At 37.6% G+C, this 20,688-nt stretch overlaps 1 protein-coding gene across 1 annotated transcript in view; it reads right to left on the bottom strand.

Moving 5' to 3' along the window:
- MYO16 (myosin XVI) overlaps nucleotides 1-20,688 on the bottom strand; it is a 427,770-nt gene that overhangs the window by 149,437 nt on the left and 257,645 nt on the right. Inside the window, 2 exon segments of the mRNA XM_067712857.1 lie at nucleotides 3,563-3,763; nucleotides 5,291-5,443. Of these exon segments, the coding sequence (XP_067568958.1) occupies nucleotides 3,563-3,763; nucleotides 5,291-5,443 (354 nt within the window).

A 20,688-nucleotide genomic window follows, 5' to 3' on the forward strand; every position in this document is an offset into this window, starting at 1 on the left:
TTCAAGATACAAGACGAACAGACTTACAAAGCGGGTCAGGTATATACCGACTGAAGATAGCTTCCACGAAACTTACAGAAAAATAATTTTCCAAAATCATTAGTTATACCTTATTGTAATTTTTCAACTAAATCCTATGAATTCAATAAATTATTTTTTAAGTATCAAATAATTCATTTATTCATCAAATATGTATTGGTGCATTTTATGTGCCAGATACTCTCCCAGGCACTGGGGATTATCAAAGAATATAGAAACAGAGATACTTGCATAATAAAATGTCCATCAAGAGATGAATGGCTAAAGAAGATACGGTACATATACACAATGGAATATCACTCAGCAATAAGAAAGAATGAAATAATGCCATTTGCAGCAACATGGATGGACCTAGAGATTATCAGACTAAGTGAAGTATGTCAGACAGAGAAAGACAAATATCATATGACATCACATATGTGGAATCTAAAAAAATGATACAAATGAACTTATTTACAAAACAGAAATAGACTCACGGACATAGAAAACAAACTTATGGTTACCAAAGAGGAAAGGGGCGGGGGATAAATTAGGAGATTGGGATTAGCAGATTCACACTACTATATATAAAATAAACAACAAGGACCTACTGTACAGCACCAGGAACTATACTCAATATCTTAGAATAACTACACTCAATATCTTAGAATAACCTATAATTCTGAAAAAATATATATATATATTTATGTGTAACTGAATCACTTTGCTGTACACTTGAAACTAACACAACATTGTAAATTAACTGTACCTCAATAAAAAGAATTCTGACACAAAAGCTTTCGAATTGAAAAGTATTCTAACATTTGAATTGAAAAGTAAAATAACATGTTATTTTATTATGAAAGTATCTTTGTTTCTATATTCTTTAGTAAATTCTTAATATAAAGAAAATATAGATTAAAAAATCTGCACATAAGACTAAAAGATTGCTACTGTTATAAAAAAAATGTAAAGGCTAAATCTCTCAACTCTAAAGGATAGTTGATAATTTCTGAGAATATCTATTATATAAAACCATCCACTGACTTCCGCCCACATCCACTAAGCCATCACACCAGAACTTCTCACAAAGCTGTTCCTTGGCCTAAGTGTCCTGTCAAGGCTCACTTCCTGTTGACCCGGACGTCTCTTTTCTCTTCGTTTCTGTGATACTTTTCTTTCCTACTAACATCTTTCTCCCTCTTCTCCATGTGCAATTATACACATTTCCCAAACTATGACTAGGTTTCTAGAAACAGCCAGCCTCCCAGTGTCAAGTATTTTCAGCATCTCATGGGAATTTCCATTAAAAACCTCAAATTCCAAACATCTGAAGTGGAATATCTTTCCTTCCAAACAGCCTCCTTCTCCAGGATTTCCCTTCTTGGTTGGCCTAAAATAGCCTCCATCAGTCAACAGGGTGTGGCCCTCGGGGTCATCTCCAGCTGTGTCCCCTCCCTGGCTCCACACATTCAGTCACTCACTCTTCCCTGGGAATGCCACCACTCTGTCCTGCCGCTCTGGCTCAAACGCAGTCCTTGTTGGAGTGTTTCCATATCCCCCTTCCTTTCTTCCCAACCTACCTACATCATGTCCTCTGGTTTTCTCACTTCATCCCCCACCCTCTCTAAAAACATCCGATAAGTTAACACTGTCAAGAGGACAAAGTCCTGAGGTGTACATGCATATTTATTCATGATTTCACCACAAACAACCTTCCTAGACTTTTCTCCTACCAACCTCCATACACTTGACCAAACGTCTGGTACCATTTCCCAACTACGATGTGGTTGGAAATGGCAGAGTGTTAGGTGTAGCCTGGTCACTTCCTGTCCTGCAGATGTTGGAAAGTGCGAATATTACTTCTCCCAGACTCCCTTGCAGCTAGGGTTCGCTCGTTCTGCAGCTTCCACTTGTCTGAACTACTGCCTGAGATTTAGAAAGTTGAAGTGGCGGAGGCTGCATTTCTGCTGTGTCTGTGTTTTACCTGGTGAGCACGTCCAGGAGATGTTGGTTTTCTCCAGCACTGAAGGCTCCAGGCTCAGGCACTGACTCTTCCTTGTTGAGTGCCGGGGAATGGGCCTCTTACTGGTTTAGGTGACAGCAGTTACTGGGAGTCAGTACCTGTAGCAGCAGTTTCTCAATCAGGCTGCAGGCTTCCTGATCAAAGACGTGGCCCTAACTACCGAGGGAGCCCTGTCCTGTGGGGTGGTTTTAAGGTCATTTCTGCAAGTTCAACTGAGAGTCCCCCCAACAGTGATTTTCTGCTTGAACAGCTACACGGGATTCTGTCCTTTGCAACCAAATCCAGATAGACGCACGGTCCATTCATTTTCACAAGCCCTTGTCTTTACTGGGGTGTTCCTGCCTCGCAGTCTCAGGCAGCTCAGCATCCCCTTAAACGCCAAGGTCACGTTTTACCTCCTCTTGAAAACATTTCTACACTCTTTTTTGGAGCCAAATAAATTCTTTCTTCTTTGTGGTAACAGAGAATTTTGTTAACATGACTAATATTACTATGAGCAAATTATAGCGGAAGTATTTGTTAACTTTCCTTTTCCTTACTTGACTGTGACACTTTTGAGGGCAAGAAACACGGTTTATTCATCTTTGATTCTCTAGTGCTCTAGGTTTGGCATATAGTAGAGTCTCAGTAAACACTGGCTGAAGTGAACTGAAATACACGGAGAGTGAGAGAGTGACTAGGGATTTCACCCCCTAATAATGGTATTTGTGCTACATCCCAAACAGGGAGGAAAGTCTGGCGGCTACAGATTCAAAAGTGGAAGAATTAACTAGAGATGGAAGCTGGATTGGAGATTAAGTGGGATGTGGATGTGAGCATTAAAAGATGGATAAAATTTGACCTCGTGAAGAAGACAGGGAGGATATTTCCAGCTTGAGTGGGAAGAGGCGTCACGCGTGGGGGGCGGGATCCGCAGGAAAACAGGGAGTGCATGGGAAAAAAGAACCTGAACAGGGGTTTTGCAGAGGAGAGTTGAGGCAGGTAAGCCTTGGAAGAAGTGACAGGGACCAGCTCGGAGAAGCCCAATAGGAGGCTGGCCTCAGGACTGTTTTAGGCAGATAAGAGTCGATCCTTGAAGGATTTGAAGAAGGAAGCATGTTTTACAAAGCCGGTTAGGCAATGGAGAGGGATCGGAGAGTTGCTTTCTTCCTTAGGTTTAGGAAAAGTAATTTAATACTAACAACTATATTGAGGGTAAGTAAACTCAGATGTCCCATGTTTCTTTCGATTTTGAAAATATCCCAAATTTCACAGAAGAGCTCTTGTATTAAATCCAGGTCTCTTTTGCTCGTATTAACTTATAAATATGGAAACATCATGAGAAGAATCATACCACGTGCTTCATCACCCACATTCTGAAATGCTAAGTCCTTATCAGGCTTAGGAAAGAAACATTTTGTGGGTTGTTCACCCAGTTTCAATGATCAAAACTCTAAAATAGCAAAACCTTTAAGGCTTGTTCTTAAGACCTTTGGCCCATTAGCGCGTACCATAAATTGCTCCGTTCTCTGAACTCACCCGTCCTGCGTAGTGCATAACGGTGAAAGCTGTGCCTTGGTCTTTGAGGGCGAGGTTCCCATTCCCATCCTTCATGGGGGAGTAAACTGCATTTGTGTTTGAGGATTCTAGAAGACTGTGTAGCTTTTTGGGCAGACTTGGTTCCATTGACCAAATCATTTGACTTTCTTCATCCAATAAAGAGAGAAATCCAGAAGGCTTCTGAAAGTTAAGAAGAGGAGTTTTTTCCTTCTATTACTCAATTTGCTATCTTTGTTATTGCTCATGCATACCATTTACATCCTCATCACGTTCATACAAGCACTGAGAAAATAAATTAGTCTTTATTGTCAATACATGTCTATTTTTGTTCATTGCTGTATCCGCCCCACCTAGCCAACCTCTGATGTCGTGTTGGTTCTCAGTAGTATTTATTGATTAGAGGAATTGAAAATAAATAAGTGTCGTTTAAGGTCATTAAAACACTGGCGTTGTTAAAATATATATTCTCACCTTAATAAAATTTCCAACTACAGAAAAGTTGTATGTTTTCTTTCTGGTATATAGACCTACCTATTTATAGGTAAAAATGCAAGTTTCACCCTATACTTGGTATGTCTTTTCATTTCATTTTGGGGGGTATCAAAGAGGAGTGGCAGCAGAAATATCCACTGACATTTCCAGTTCATACTGACGAGGTCCCACTATTGAAATAACCATTCCAACGATGAGACCCCAAGGATGATAACCAAAGAGACAGAAATAACTTCATTCTGCTGGCCACGGTTTAGCAGTCAAGGACATAGCAGCAAGTGAGAAGTGGGGTAGTGGGTACCCAAGGCTTCCCATATACAGGTAGGTATATATTACTGTCAACCCATCTTATAACCTTAAGGAGGTAAACTGTATACTATGTGTGTCATGATGAGGGAGGGCTTTCTGGAGGAAGAGAACTTCTTCTGTACTTAAAACAAGGAATGTTGACAAGTTGGTACCAGAAACAAGAACATTGCACATATTCGGAAAATGAATAAAGTAATTTGTAAATATACATTTATAAAAATAAAGGGTAGAAAATTATATACTATTCTCCTCAATAGCTAAATGGTATCAGTTTTAAACAATGTTCAAGTGTTTTAGAAATATTACTGGTGAATCTATATAAAGCCTTATATTAGCAGATAGAGACTGATGTTTGTGTGATAGAGTTTTGTTTTTATGATGGCGATATTGAGGCAAAGATTCTTGCTTTGTAAGGTAGAAACAATAAAGATAAGCATAAACACCTGCAGAAATACTAAGATGATATGTACGTATATATATATTTTTTTCTGCCAAGGTTTTCCATATTCAAACTTAGAAATGTGGAGACAAACAAGATTCTGCTGAGTTTGTTTTATGGTCTTGCTAGTCTTAGAGTTACTTTATAAAATATTATATTTGTACAATGGGTATTTATAACTATGCCAAGAGGAGAGTTTTAGCGACATAACTGCAGCTGAATATTTTTTATAACAAAATGATCTGATACTTGTTGTCTTTTTAATCAATTGGTAATCCTTCAAACGCCCTTTCAGAGAAAGGTCGTGTGCCCCTCAATCAACACTGAAAGATTATAAGTAAATTAGAAATTGCTGAGTCTCCCATAAAGATATCCTCAAAATAAGGCCCCGTAAAAGAAAGTTCTTTCTCTCCAGTATATTTAAATGCATGCATCCTGTAAAGTATCTAATTATATTATGTGAATACCTGGAAAAAAAAATCCAAAACTCCAGTCTGGTTACCAAGAGAATAGGCCGTTTCCATGGTGACTCCCTCTTGTACACATTCTGTTTGCTCCTGTAGGAAAAGCACTTCATTGATATAGTGGTGCATCTTCTCATTGGTCATGTTGACACAGAGCTATTGTGGGGAAAGAGGAAACAATTCACAAGATGATTCGGCATGCAGATCCATGGTTCCAGGAAACATCTCAGACCAGTGAAATGTTGACTCAAGAACGGTCAGCACAGTTAGTGTATCTATAGATGCCGCACTACAGTCGTCCCGAGAAGCCAAAGTAAAGAGCTTCACTTGATTCTGTTGACTTCATACGGTCTGATTACGCAATTGAAGATGAGCACGTTAAAAACAAGAAGAAGTATAATTACAGCATTAACTTACAAATTTGGGGTCTAAAATATATTTGAGTATTTAAAAAATATTTCCAAAAGGAATATATATTGGGGCTCTTGTCAGCAAAGATTATATATATATTTCTTTATCCATTCATCTCTTGATGGACACTTAAGTTGCTTCCATATTTCCATATCTTGGCAATTGTAAACAAAGCTACTATGAACACTGGGATGCAGGTATCTTTCCGAATTAGTGTTTTTGTTTTCTTCAGGTATATACCCAGGAGTGCAATTGCAGGGTCACATGGTAGCTCTATTTTTAGTTTTTTGAGAAATCCATGGTAGCTGCACCAATTTACATTCCCACCCACAGTGTGGGAGGGCTCCCTTTTCTCCACACCCCACCAACACTTGTTAACAAATGTGTTATTTCTTACAGTTTTAATTTAACTTAAAAATATCTTAAGATATTAGAAAATAAAATAAAATAACACAAATCTACCCAAGATGAAGTCTTGCTTTCCCCCTGGGCTATTCTCCTATATTCTGCTTTTTTTTTTTTTTTAATAACAAAAATCTCCAAAGAGTTATCTTTTCTTCTCTCAAATTCCTGTCCTCCCCACTATTCAAACCCCGCCAGTACATTTTTGCCTTCACTGCTCCAGCAAAATGGCTTTTCTAGAAGTCACCAGTGATATATGCATTTCTAAATCCAGCGTTCAACCCTCCGTGTTCATTTTCCTTGACCTCCCAGTGAAATCTACAGCCGATTCCTCTACTTCCCTGGGGCACTGCCTCCGCTGTCTTCCAGGACATCCACTCTCTTGGTTCCTACCTCACTGGCCACCCCTTGTCCATCTCCTTCTCTGACTCCATCCTGGAGTGGTCCAGCACTCCGCCCAGGGCCTCCTGTCGCCCGTCTCTACACCTACTACCTTTGTGAGCTCAGGAAGTTTCACAGACCATCCTGTTCCCCCATCTGCATTATGTTATACTAGGTAGAATCCAAAGTCACTTAGAAATATTTAGAATTCTGTAACTCACTGAAAATAATTAAATATGAATAATTTATATAAATCGAAGTTACCGATAAAGTGTTTGTAAATGGAAATCAGATCTCATTTGCAAAGGGAACAATATTTAGGATTATGTTTAATGTGAAATGGGATGTATTTATACAAAGTAAATGCCAAAGTTATTGTAAATCGCACAAGACTGGAACAGTCAACCGAAAAAAGAGAGACCGCCCTGGGTTCCTCTTGTCCCCATGCCCAAATTCTTCCCCAGGTCTGGTATCATCACCACACCTGCTAAGTAGGACTCCTCTCAGACATTCCTGTCCCTCTGCTGGGAGTTCATGGCTTCTCTCCTGGACACATAAGAGCAGCCCTTATGTGGTGGTCTAGGCATGCCCATAAAGGTGTGGCAATTAATAAATTAAGAATAACACATGCATAGTTTTCCACTTTCTCACTGACCTAGCTATGTGGGAGGATGGGCATTCACGAGATTCTAGGGACACAAAGAAATCTTAGAGGGAAATTTTTTCAGAGAAGAAAAGAAGCAACATATTGGAGTGCAGGGCATGGGTCAGCACACAGAGGGAGTTCGTCCTGAGGCTGGAATGGTTTGCTGAGAAGTTCTATTCTTTAGTTCTTGCCGGGACCAGAATTTTTTGAGTAAGTAGAGGCAGCTCAAACATCTTCAGAAACAGGGTGATTGGAGAATAACAGGATTGCAGACGTGGGACTACCCTGATGGAAGAAGAAGCTGGAGACCTGAAAATGTAGAGGCTCTTATGACCTAATCTAGTCACGTTATTTGGATGATGAACATACATCGATATTTCACTATTAATATAGTAAGTGGAGAGTATAGTAGAAATATACCAAATACGATATTTAAATAACATATTTAAATGAGATCTAAATACCATATATTGACACACGAAGAAAAACCAAAATAATTCTTAGCTCCAGGTCAAAAATGATGGCCCAGGGCGACTGCCCTTGTTTCCAATATTTTTTCTTGTTTCTCTGTTTCATAGTAAAAGATGGTTTCTGTAAATTTGGTGATCAGCGAATGTCTGTAGACTGAATAAGTTTCCCTACTGCATTCTATTACAAAATAAGATCTTCTGTTTAAGAAAATTAACAAGAAAGAGGGAAACTTGTTATCTGTATCTCCCATTCCCAATTAAACAGCTTGACATAAAACAACCAAAAAAAATGTGTCTGTCCGAATGTCCCCTTGATTGTGCCAGCCCTGGCCAGTGCCTGTCTGCAGCAGGTGGACTGCAGTCTGAGGACCCAGGGAGCTGGGTGTCCAGGGGCCTGGAGGGACCGGTGGTCACTGGGACCTGGTTCCAGCTATTTATTTAGCAGGTAGGGGAAGGGGAGGGCCCCAGGGGACTTGTGCTTTCCGGTGACTCCTTGCCCCCGCCCTGTCGGGCTTCATTCTTGTATATAATTAACTAAACCCTCCTTTTTTAAACCTGAAAAAAAAGTTAAAAATAAAATAACTATGCCACATTGCTGCTGTCTTGGAAGCTATGTTAAAACCTGAAGACCTTGAGTGAATTTGTTCAAACTTGCAAAATCCCCCTTTTTTTTGCATCGTCTCTTCCTCTACCACTCCATCCACGATCTCTGAAATTTTTTTAATTTTCTTCCTTCTATCTGATTTGGCCAGTGGCTAACCAGAGCTTTCCCCCTCTGCTCCCTGACAACTAGATTTCATGAGATATATGCAAAGCTGAAAGTTCTTTAAATTTAAAACTAAATGTTTCCTAAATAAACTCACACTTTTGTGGATCAATTCCCTGAATATAAAAATATTAAAAATATAGTCACTTCATTTGAGAACATACCATATAGGACATTTAACTTTAAATGCTTGATTGTTAAGGCAAAAAGAGTTTGAATACGGATACAGACCCATAAATTCTGCACATGAGAGCTGGCAAAGGAAGGGCTGGAATTCAGTAATTAAATATCATCTGAAACATATTTCCTTCCTTATACCTGATACAATCTAGCACATTCATCCCCTTAAATTGTCCCATCAAAACTGACTGATATCACATGAAAGGATGCTCAACATCACTAATCATTAGAGAAATGCAAATCAAAACTACAATGAGGTATCACCTCACACCGGTCAGAATGGCCATCATCAAAAAAACCTACAAACAATAAATGCTGGAGAGGGTGTAGAGAAAAGGGAACCCTCTTGCACTGTTGGTGGAAATGTAAATTGATACAGCCACTATGGAGAACAGTATGGAGGTTCCTTAAAAAACTAAAAGTAGAACTACCATACGATCCAGCAATCCCACTACTGGGCAAATACCCTGAGAAAACCATAATTCAAAAAGACACATGTACCACAATGTTCACTGCAGCTCTATTTACAATAGCCAGGACATGGAAGCAACCTAAGTGTTCATCAACACATGAATGGATAAAGAAGATGTGGCACATACATAAAATGGAATATTACTCAGCCATAAAAGGACACGAAATTGAGTTATTTGTAAAGGGGTGGATGGACCTAGAGTCTGTCATACAGAGTGAAGTAACTCAGAAAGAGAAAAACAAATACCGTATGCTAACACATACACATGGAAACTAAAAAAAAAAAAAGGTTCTGAAGAACCTAGGGGCAGGACAGGAATGAAGATGCAGACATAGAGAATGGACTTGAGGACATGGGGAGGGGGCAGGGTAAGCTGGGACGAAGTGAGAGAGTGGCATGGACTTATAGACACTCCCAAATGTAAAATAGATAGCTAGTGGGAAGCAGCTGCATAGCACAGGGAGATCAGCTCGGTGCTTTGTGTCCACCTAGAGGGGTGGGATAAGGAGGGTGGGAGGGAGACGCAAGAGGGAGGAGATATGGGGATATATGTATATGTATAGCTGATTCACTTTGTTATACAGCAGAAACTAACACAACACTGTAAAGCAATTATACTCCAATAAAGTCGTTAAAAAAAAAACAAACTAAGTGATATCAGTAGATCAAGATCTATGTTAATCTTACTTACGGTGTATTAATCTCTAGGAATGATTCTGGAAAGACAAGTCATTTTCTATAAAACTGTGTGGAATCTGTCCCTAGTAGTAGCCCACTGTGAAAGAATATATTTTCTTGTTGCTGTCACTTTAATCATAAATGAAAAACAGAAATTTCTGAAAATTGTTGTTAGGGTAAAAATGAAAAATTTTTTTAAATATTCTATTTGCTTAAAAATTAATATTTTGAGGTGTTCCTCCCATCTAATAATGTGATAAACTCCTTTAGTCCTGAGATAATTTCTTTACCAAAGATTAAGAAATGCTATAAAGAAATTTCTTCAATTTGGAGTGAAATATTTACAGTAAATGTACAGAAAATAAATGACTCCATTATGAAATGAAACCACTGGAAAAGATTCTCTTTGATTAGATGATACACACAATTGTAATTTTTCAAACTTTTTGACATTAAAATATGCACTGAATCATTTAAAACAACACAAATAGATCTTACATCTCAGCGGTTTGATTTAAAAGTAGTTATGGAAAGTGTGGCTAAATGTTATATATTTTGGGAAATAGGTTACTCAAGAAATAAACGGAGAAGCCATGAAAATAACATGATGTCTGTTACTGCAGGAAAAAATAAAAACGTCTGATAAAGGATTCTGAAATAAGACCACCAATGGCTGATTCTCTACTGTAGAAGAAATATCCAAATTATATGACACTTATCTTTCCCCTCATTTTGAGATGCTCTAATTGAAAATACCTAGGTAGATGTGGATGTCTCAAACACATTAAATATAATAATTATTATAAAATTATTACAAATATAATAATTATAAAATATATAATTTTATATTATTATAAAATATATAAAATATTATAAAATCTATAAAAATATTATAAATATAATAATTATTATAAAATATATAAATTATATAATATATGATTTATATAATATATAATTATATATTTATATATAATTAAAATATATAAATTATATTGTAAAATATAATTCTCTTATCATTTTGCATTCAGGATAGAGCTCAGCTCTGCAGTTACAAAAATTATTTTTGATGACAACTGACTAAATCTTCTTGCTTCTGACTTTATATCTGACCATCTCTGTATATAAACCTGGCTGTAGTGTTTCAGCTGACTCAAGCATTTTTATAATAAAAACTGGACATTTTAATTGGTTTTGTTCCCTAATATTTTACTGAACTGAATATTGGCTTCACTGAATTGATCCACTGTTTTAGTAAGAATGGTGATGTCAAGTGTGAATGATGATAAAGCCGCAGTCACGAGAAAGAGCTGGAAAAGGCCTTCTAGTCTTTTTTTTTTCCTACTTTTTTTTTTTTCCAGGAAGGAAAGTCTACAGCAGAGTACCAAATTTTGCGTAACAAAAAAATGATTTGGCCTGTGCTTCTGAACAGAGCAACTCAGTTGAATGCTTTCCTGGTCAAAATGATTCATAAAACATATAGCTTCCCTCCTGAGTTTTACGTTTTAAGTAAAGCTTTATTTTTAAGCTGCAGTGTCCGGTGGGGCTTGGTGACATGGGCTGATCCTTACAGTATATCTGAACCTTTAATTGTACATTGTGTTCTTTGTATTCTGGGGAGAAATAAGAAGTCATTTATTAAAATCCCAAGGAAAAACCAGTTAGATGTGTACAGCTGAGCAGCCTGTGGAGTGATTTTTGACTCGTAGCTTTTTGGACAGGGGTGCTTCCTGAAACTGAAGGTGGACCTGCATTTCTAAGAGAGGCGAGCAAAGCTGGGTGTTAGAGGAAATCACGGGGAACGCGTGGAGTTTGAAGTAGGCTGTTTTTCAAACTCACTTTGAAGCAAGGCGTACATTAAACTTTTTAACTAAAACAGTTTGCTTTTCCCTGCTCTAAACTGTTCAGAGCACTCACTGTTTGAACAAAAGTTAAAATATAAAAGAAGTGCTAATAGCATGAACTTCAGAACTACCAGGAAAGGTGGCTAAGGGGACGAATGCGGGCATATCGCCCTGTGGCAGCCACCTTGCTGGCAAGTGGAAAAATACATCCCGCCAACCAACTGGTGGCCAAAATCAGGACAAAAACTTGCACGTTCTTGGTTTATTTTCACTGAGCTGTCTGTGTTGTGTGTGCATATGCGGGTGTGTTTAAACACCATCAGAGAAAGATAGAATGAAAGGTTTGTAAGGCAAATTAGTTTATGTATCTGGAAGCATGAATCTCCATCAGTAATTGAGTATATCACTGACTTCAATGCAACACGATCATTCTTTTTACTTTTTAACTCTATCCATCGGAATTATGTTGGGATTTCATTAAATTCCCACGGATTCCTCAGAGGAGACTTGAATGTGGGTAAAAGGTAGGTATTCATAAAGGATAATGAACAGTTATTAAGAGCTGTTTAATTAGCATGCGCCTTCTCTGATTCAAATACATGCTTTGTACATTAGGTGCCATTGCTGAGTGGTTTAATAATAAAAATCACGCACCCTTTGAAAACACTCTTTAGTAACAGACTATCATTGCTTATCCAGATGGCCTATCATTTGTATTAATGACAAAATTAATTTCTTGAGTAAATTTTCACCAACTGTTCTCCCTTTATTTTCATTACTCAGTGAAATTTATCTGAAGCAAAAATATAATAAAGCATGATGTATGCCTCACAGAATTAAAGTGGAAATTAATTGAAGCTCATTCCAGTTGAAGACAGAGCTCCAGGCGTTAGACAGGGATTCGAAATCCTACTGAACACTAGAATTCACCGGGAGCTTTTAAAAAAGGCTGATGTCTGGGCCTGACCCCAAACCAATTAAATCAGAGTAGGGCCCAGGCACTGATAGATTTTGAAAGCTTCCCAGGTGATTCTCACATGGAGACATGATTGAACACACGGAGATAGATGATGGCATACACAATCCATTACCTGGTTTCCTCATCCGTTTATATATACACACACACACATGCATATATGCACATGATACATATATCATACAGTTACACATTAAAGGACCTTTGTTCCTGTCCCAAATGTCCTTCAGATATCTGGCCGTAAGACCTTTGGTCCATGCCAAAAGGTCCTTGACATTTGGTCCTGTCCAAAACCTTTTGGCATAGACTAGATATACTCAAGGACACTTTGGACGGGACCAAACGTCAAGGACCTTTTCATGTGAACTAAATGTCCTATGGAGGTTTTGGACGAGACCAAATGTCTGCTAACCCATGTTTATCTGATGCGGCAGGAATGAGGTCAGGCTTCAGATATTCGGTAGTTCTCAGATACGTTCAGCAGATCATTAACTGCATGAGACGTCAATTACTATCGTCTAAAAAACAACACAAGAGAAGCCTGTTAAACACTAGGCCAAGCCAACAGTATTCTCTGCAGGGCCCTTTCTGGGGCCTTCATTGTGTCAAGTGTACTCTGCATCTCCAACTTACTCTTTTGAAGAACGCCTCTTTGGGTTTCGAGACTACTGTATATAGTTTCCCCAACCAATCAGTCATTCCTGATTTCAGCAGGGGTAGGGGTGATGAGGGAGGAGTATGTCTCCGATCTGTTTCAGCCTTAAACTTCTATAGTGTATTTTGCCTTCTTTGAAATTCCTATTATTGTAGAGCCTTTCTTCTCTCCATCCCTGTGTGGGAAAGGACATGTTCCCTTTCTCCCGGCACCGTCTACCTTGACTCGACACGGATAAAGACCCTGATGTTATTCCATAAATACAGGAGCCTGATGCCTGGGGAACGCGGCGTGGAAGGGCTGCTCCCTTGCTGGAGTCCTGTGTCAGGAGCCTCATCCCCAGATCCCGGGCCCAGGGCACTGTGGGGACCTGCTTCTGCTCTTGCTTGTTTTTTGGTTTTCCAAAACCAAACTACCTTCCACCCCTTTTTGGTATTTTACTGTTCCTTAAAGGAACCAAACACCCTTTCCTCCCCTGGTTTCTCTTTGAGGTTTTTCAAATCAAACTCTGTGCAATAGGTTTTAAGCTCACAGAGGCTACTTCACAGGAATAAAGACGCTGGTTTTACACAGATTAAAAAAAAACACTTTCTCTCTCTCCAGCATCTCTTTTAGGGATTCTATTACTCAGTGCAACATAGATTCATAAAATAAATCCAATATTCTAATGCGTGTAACTCATGCCTATCATCTCCTTTAACATAAAAACCACCACTGTTCAGGGATTTGAGGGATTGACTGAAGGGGTCAGCCAACAATAAACCTATTGGCTAATTTTCTTGCCATTTTCTACGTAACAATCTGCTAACGTCAGATTGAAAACTACAAATGCTACTGAAATCATTGTCTTTTTCAAAGAGCTGTCATTATCCAGGATTAAATGCAAAGCCTCGAGATACTGAAAAAAAGCACAGACTGCAGAGCCCTGGTCCTGAGGTGTCAAAGGAAGAAAGAAAATGGCACAAAGAGCACTGATTTGGGACCAGATGGAGTTGCATCTGAATTCGCACGTGGCCCCGCAAAGGCTTCTGGGACGTCCCTTAGCTTTTTGAGAAGGTTGCCGCAGGAGCTAGTGATCATACAAGAAAAGCATCTGACTCATAGCAGGGGCTCTAGAAATTGTAGCCACTGGTGATTATTAGCAGAAAACTAAATGGAACCATATTCGTAGTCAGCACATTGGGGACTTTGCACCTGCACAGCCACTGCTGGAAAGCTGAGCTTCTTCCTGGTTAGTTGTCATTAAAAGAACTCGATTCACTCTTCTCTAAAGTGACCTGATATACATTTTCAAATCCATATATTCTCCTTATTACATTCTGTAACACCTCGTTTTAACCACCCTGGTGCAGGCAGGCCTCAGAGATAGTTCGGGTTTGGTTCCAGACCATGACAACAACAGGAATATGGTAATAAAGCGAGTCACATGCATTTTTTGGTTTTCCAGCGCATATAAACGTTATGTTTACACTATACTATAGTCTATTAAGTGTGCAATAGCATTATGTGTGAAACAATGTATATACCTTAATTAAAAAAATACATTATTGCGAAAAAAAAGTGCTAACCATCACCTGAGGCTTCAGCAAGTTGCATTAGTAACATCAAAGATCACTGATCACGGATCATCATAACAAATATAAAGTAATGAAAACATCTGAAATATTATGAGATTACCAAAATGTGACAGTAGACTTGCTCGATGAAAGGTTGCCCCCAAACTGTAATTTGTAAAAAATGCAGTGTCTGTGAAGCTCAATAAAGCAAAGTGCAATAAAAGGAGGTCAGCCTTCACTTTACAAGGAAGAAGATATACCTGCATTCTCTAACTTATTTATTCGGATTAAATAAATGCATTTGGTGAAAAACTCCACTATGGAAAAAAGAACAATATCACATAAAATTTATTCAAAGTTTATTGCTTCTATATTTAATAGAATAAATAATATTGTGTCTTCAGAGAAATACAAAAAATATACTTATGAATGGGAAGCAATTAAAGTTGAGAAAATTTACAATAGTAATAAATCTTTAAGTCTAACTTTCAAAGAACCTTTGAAGCTGGAAATAGTGCAGATCATTGGTTCTGGAACCAGATCTTGGTTCTACATGTCCTTCCCTGAGTTACTTAAATTATCTGAGCCTTGGTTTCTTTAGCTCTAAAATGGTGATATTGTTTAAGTTAAAAGCTTTCAAGAAAAAGTCATTAAATGTACAGTTTACATGGTCAAAATTGCTTTCTTCTACTTTATTTTTTATTTCCTCAAAACAAGTTTTCAGAAATTGTTAGCCTGAGGACCTCTAACCACACTATTTTTAAACACAGAATCCAATATTATTATAAGAAGTACATTAAAATAGCATCTCATTACTTAATTACTCTGTGTAGTTTTCTATAGAAACCTGAGTAGCACTACACTGGGGTTCTGCTATGTAAAAAAAAAAAAAAAATTCCTTATTCATATTTTTCTTAAACTGTGTTATCAATAGCTTGGTGAGTTCCTGAAAAGATTTCAGAAAATTCAATATCAGAGAGCAGAAAATGTGTTAAGACAGAGTTAGATATTTAAGGTACGCATGATTTGAGAATCTGCATATTTAACAATAAAATATTTTTATATTTATAGATCAATTCATTGAGCAGTAAATAGATCATACTGATACCTAATAGCTATCACTATCAGAACATGAGCTACGATTAAATACTAAAATGAGGTATCACCTCGCACCAGTCAGAACGGCCATCTTAAAAAGTCTACAGATAATCAGTGCTGGAGATGGTGTGGGGAAAAGGGAACCCTCCTCCACCATTGGTGGGAATGTAAATTGGTGCAGTCACTATGGAGAACAGTATGGAGGGTCCTTAAAGAACTAAAAATAGAGTTGCCATATGCCACTCCTGGGCATATATCTGGAAGAGACAAGAACTCTAATTTGAAAAGATGCATGCACTTAATGTTCACTGCAGCACTATTTACAATAGCCAAGACATGGAAACAACCTAAATGTCCATTGACAGAAGAATGGATAAAGAAGATGTGATATATATATATATATATATGTGTGTGTGTGTATATATATATATATATATATATATATATATATATATATAATGGAATCCTACTCAGCCATAAAAAGAATGAAATAATGCCATTTGCAGCAACATGGATGGACTTAGAGATTATCATACTAAGTGAAGTAAGTCAGACAGAGAAAGACAAATATTACGTGATGTCACTTACATGTGGAATCTAACAAAATAATACAAATGAACTTATTTACAAAACAGACATAGACTCAAAGACATAGAAAACAAACTTACGGTTACCAAAAGGGATAGCAGGGTGGGGGAGGGATAAATTCGGAGTTTGGGATTAACAGATACACACTACTATATATAAACTAGGTAAATAATAAGGACCTGCTGTACAGCACAGGGAACTCTACTCAACATCTTGTATTATAATAACCTAAAATGGAAAAGAATCTGAAAAAGAATATATTATATATATATGTGTGTGTGTGTGTATATATATATATATATATATATATATATATCTGAATCACTTTGCTGTACACCTGAAATCAACACGACATTGTATAAATTAACTGTACTTCAATTAAAAAAAAATACATGGGACTTGCCATACTAGGAATGAAAACAGCAGCCTCTTCCTCATTAAGGTTTTCCTAATCCTTCTCCCAAGATATCCAACTAGAATTGGTCCTTCTCATATTTGTACCCTACCTACCTCACCATAATGTCCGTACATTTCTTAGTGCCTAGTACAGGGTCTGGAACTTGGCACATATACAAAAACTACTTATTGAATGAATGAACCACAGAGTGCCCTGATGCAAATGAGCCAGAACAAATGCATCCTTCTAGGTACCGATAAAACACATTCTTACACAGAGCAGAGACCATAGCACTCTCAGTTTTCCTATCTGTAAAATGGAATTATCTACATCAACAGTACGTGGTATGAGTTCAACCGATGGTCGTTAATATGTTCTTTGATTTATCTTTGTATCATATCTAGGATAGTGATTTCACAGCTAAGGATTTTATGGGGTTTTTCTGAGGTTGAGGCTGACACACTATATAATCTTATTTCGTAGAACTTTAGAAGTCAAGGCATCTGGTTTTTTCCAAACCACTGAACACTTAGCCCAAGCTTGTCCTGTTCGCCAGGACTTTCCAGGAAATCTCACTCTTTAGAAAAGAATTTGTAGGCAAGGAAATGTTTCAAAGCTTTTACTTTGAACAAACGTGTTCTCTTTCCAAATTCTCTGCAGTCTTATAGTAAATTGTTGATAGGCAATTTTACTAGATTCCATAGCTTCAAAAATTTCATTATATGTAGCTGCATGTTATGTGTCTAGTGGGAAACTGGGGGAAATTATTGAATATTAAATCATTAGTTTCCACTACTTTGTTCTTTATGCCTTTTGTGAAGAGCTGTAGTCTGCAGAACTTGGCGTTTTTTTACAACTGTTGGGAGAGAACATATTCTAGCATTTATTAAAATAATATTTATATAATCTCAAAGTTTTCTCATTTATTTTAAATAGCACAGGAATATACCTTATTTTTTTGTGCTTTGCTTTACTGTGCTTTGCAGCTACCGTGTGTTTTACAAATTGAAGGTCTGGAGTAACCCTGGGTCGAGCAAGCCTACCAGCGCCATTTTCCCAACAGCATTGATCACCTCCTGTCTCTGTATCACGTTCTGGTAATCCTTGCAATATTTCCAACTTTTATTATTATTATTATATCTGCTACGGTGATGTGTGATCAGTGATCTTTGATGTTTATACTAAGACTTGCTGAAGGCTCAGAGGACGGTTAGCGTTTTTTAGCAATAAAGTCTTTATAATTAGGGGATGTGCATTTTTTTAGACGTAATGCTATTGCACACTTAATAGACTACAGTATGTGTAAAAACATAATTTTCATATGCACTGGGAGACCAAAAAAAGGCACGTGACTAGCTTTATTGCCATATTCCCTTTATTGCTGTGGTCTGGAACCGAACCTGCGAATCTCTGAGGTGTACATGTATATTACGGATCATTCTAAACATATTCAACAGTGAAGAGAATAATGTACTAAACCTCATCTTTCATCAACCAGCTTCAACAATTATCAACAATTACCACCTCATGGCCAATTCTGCTTCACCCATTTCCATATTACCCTCAAAATTAAATTCATTTGAAGCAATTCTCAGACACTGTGTCATTTAATTGGCAAATATTTTAGTATAATTCTCGAAGCTACAAGGACTTTAAAAAATATATCCATAGTACCCTTATGTCACGTAATTTTTATCAAGGATAATTTTTTAATTTTGTCCAATATCCAGATTTCACATGACACTAATTAACTCATAATTTTTTATACTTAAGCAAATCAGGATCCACATAACGTCCGTACATTTATTTCACTGACTCATAAGTCTCCTAGATCTCTTTCAACCTACCAGGCACCTTGTTCTTTTACATTGTTATCCTTGCATTTTATATGTTGAAGAGATCAGGTCATTTCTCCTGTACTGTTTCTCACAGTCTGGAGTTTTCAGAGTGAATTCTTGTGGTTTAGTTTATCATGTTTCTCTGTCCTCAGTTTCTGTTAATTAGTACTTACATCAATACCTTTCATTATATTCAGGTTTTCTACTTTCCTTCCTCCTTCTTTCCTCCCTCCCTCCCTCCCTCCCTTCCTTCCTTCTTTTCTTTCTTTCTTGGCAGGAACACTTGATATGCATCTGGTATACTGTCACCCTTCTTGTAATGTTAGCTGTGATTGGTACTCGTTGCATAGATTCATTACTTCTTAGGAGCTGTAGAACTGACTTGCTCTAATTCTGTCACTCATTCTTCATTTATTTGTAGTGAGACCGCATCAGGTTATATTTATAAATTAACTTAGGGAGAATCAGGATCTTTGTACTATCAAGCCTTTCTAGGAATGCAGCATATCTTTCCACGTTTAACTGTAATTACGCAAACTTCGGGAGTATTTTAGTCCTCATTTAGGCTATTTACTAATTTTTGACTATGTGAATGTTTTCTTCTTTTCCTCTATGTCTTCTGATAAACTAGTTTCAGAACATATAAAAGTCTTTTGCGTGCTGATTTACAACTGGCTACTTTACCAAATTCTCACCTTGTGTGTAGTCATGTTTCATTCTTTCTTTTCAGCTTTCTAAATATTAATAGTCTCTGGAACTAAAAGTATTTTTGCCTCTCCTTCCCACATTGTGCCTTGAATCGCTTTCACTTTTCTAACATCATTGGCACTGTGATGTGTAAGGGAACTTTTGTCTTGGTTATTTTCTTTCTGATTATCAAGCATCGTAAATGGAATTCCCTGGCTGTGTCAAGTTGAAGAGTTGATCAGAGAGGCTTTTCTTTTAGGGCATTCGGAGATATGTTCACAGCGCTAGATACATAATAAAGGAAATGAGAATTCATGAGATGTAAGCATCACATGGCAGAGAGGACCTGGTAATGATGTAATTACATAACTAATCAGGGCGACAGATTCAGAGCCTCCCGAATGGTACTTTGGAACTCAGATAATTTAGCGCCCCCTCCACGGAACCATCAAACTGCTGTTGAGTTATATATTATATTACATTTTTTACTCTAAAAATTATCTTTTTATAATGTATAAATTAGTTCTGAATAGAAATGACTTATTACAAGTCAGAGAAAACAGGACTAGCATTTCCTATGAGCTGAAACAAATTCTCATTTAAAGTATCATAAGCTTCCATCGAACGATTTAGAGCTACTTGGGCAAACTGAGGTTGGACATGCTGATGCTTTGGAGTACTTCTTAGTATCTCCTCAGATTGTCCCTGTCGAATTTCTTATGGATGAATGATTGTCAAGCAGTATACATCTATTCCTGAGCAAGAGAAGCCCCTAGCAAATCCACTAAAGGTTTTCTCCTTACGAGTTTACTCTTTAAATTTCAGTTGAAACGCATCTGTTAAGCTCGTATCATATACACAGTGCGGTACCACGCCCAACTGCAGCCCTGTGGGCGTGGACGTTCTACTGAATAGCCGATAGCGGCACTAATATTCTTCTGGGTTTGATTCTGAATATAATATTGATCTGCTAATCATTCTGTTGCAAGTTTTCAGTGGAATAAGAAATGAGGAAGTTCGCCATTCTATTAGCAACTCAAGAATCTAGAACATATCATTCAAACCAATGGCCTTTAAAAAGCTCACAGGCAAATGGAGGAGTTTGCTAACTACCCTGTAAGATGAGATTTGGACTAACCACAGAGAAAATCATTTTATCCTTCTCAATGGTGCCTGGGTATATTGCGCCCAATAATTAAGCAAACCTGCTAAACGTGCGTGACAAACCTGCCAAGCAAACTAAAGGTATATCTTTAAAAATATTTATTGTTTCTGTAATCAAGGTCTAAAAGTTGGTCTTGAGCTTCTACCCATAAGCACCTAAAACTAGCTCTTAGTATTTAACAGAGACTTGTTCTT

The sequence above is a fragment of the Pseudorca crassidens genome, chromosome 18 (genome assembly GCF_039906515.1).
Source record: "Pseudorca crassidens isolate mPseCra1 chromosome 18, mPseCra1.hap1, whole genome shotgun sequence".
NCBI classification, from domain to species: Eukaryota; Metazoa; Chordata; class Mammalia; order Artiodactyla; family Delphinidae; genus Pseudorca; species Pseudorca crassidens.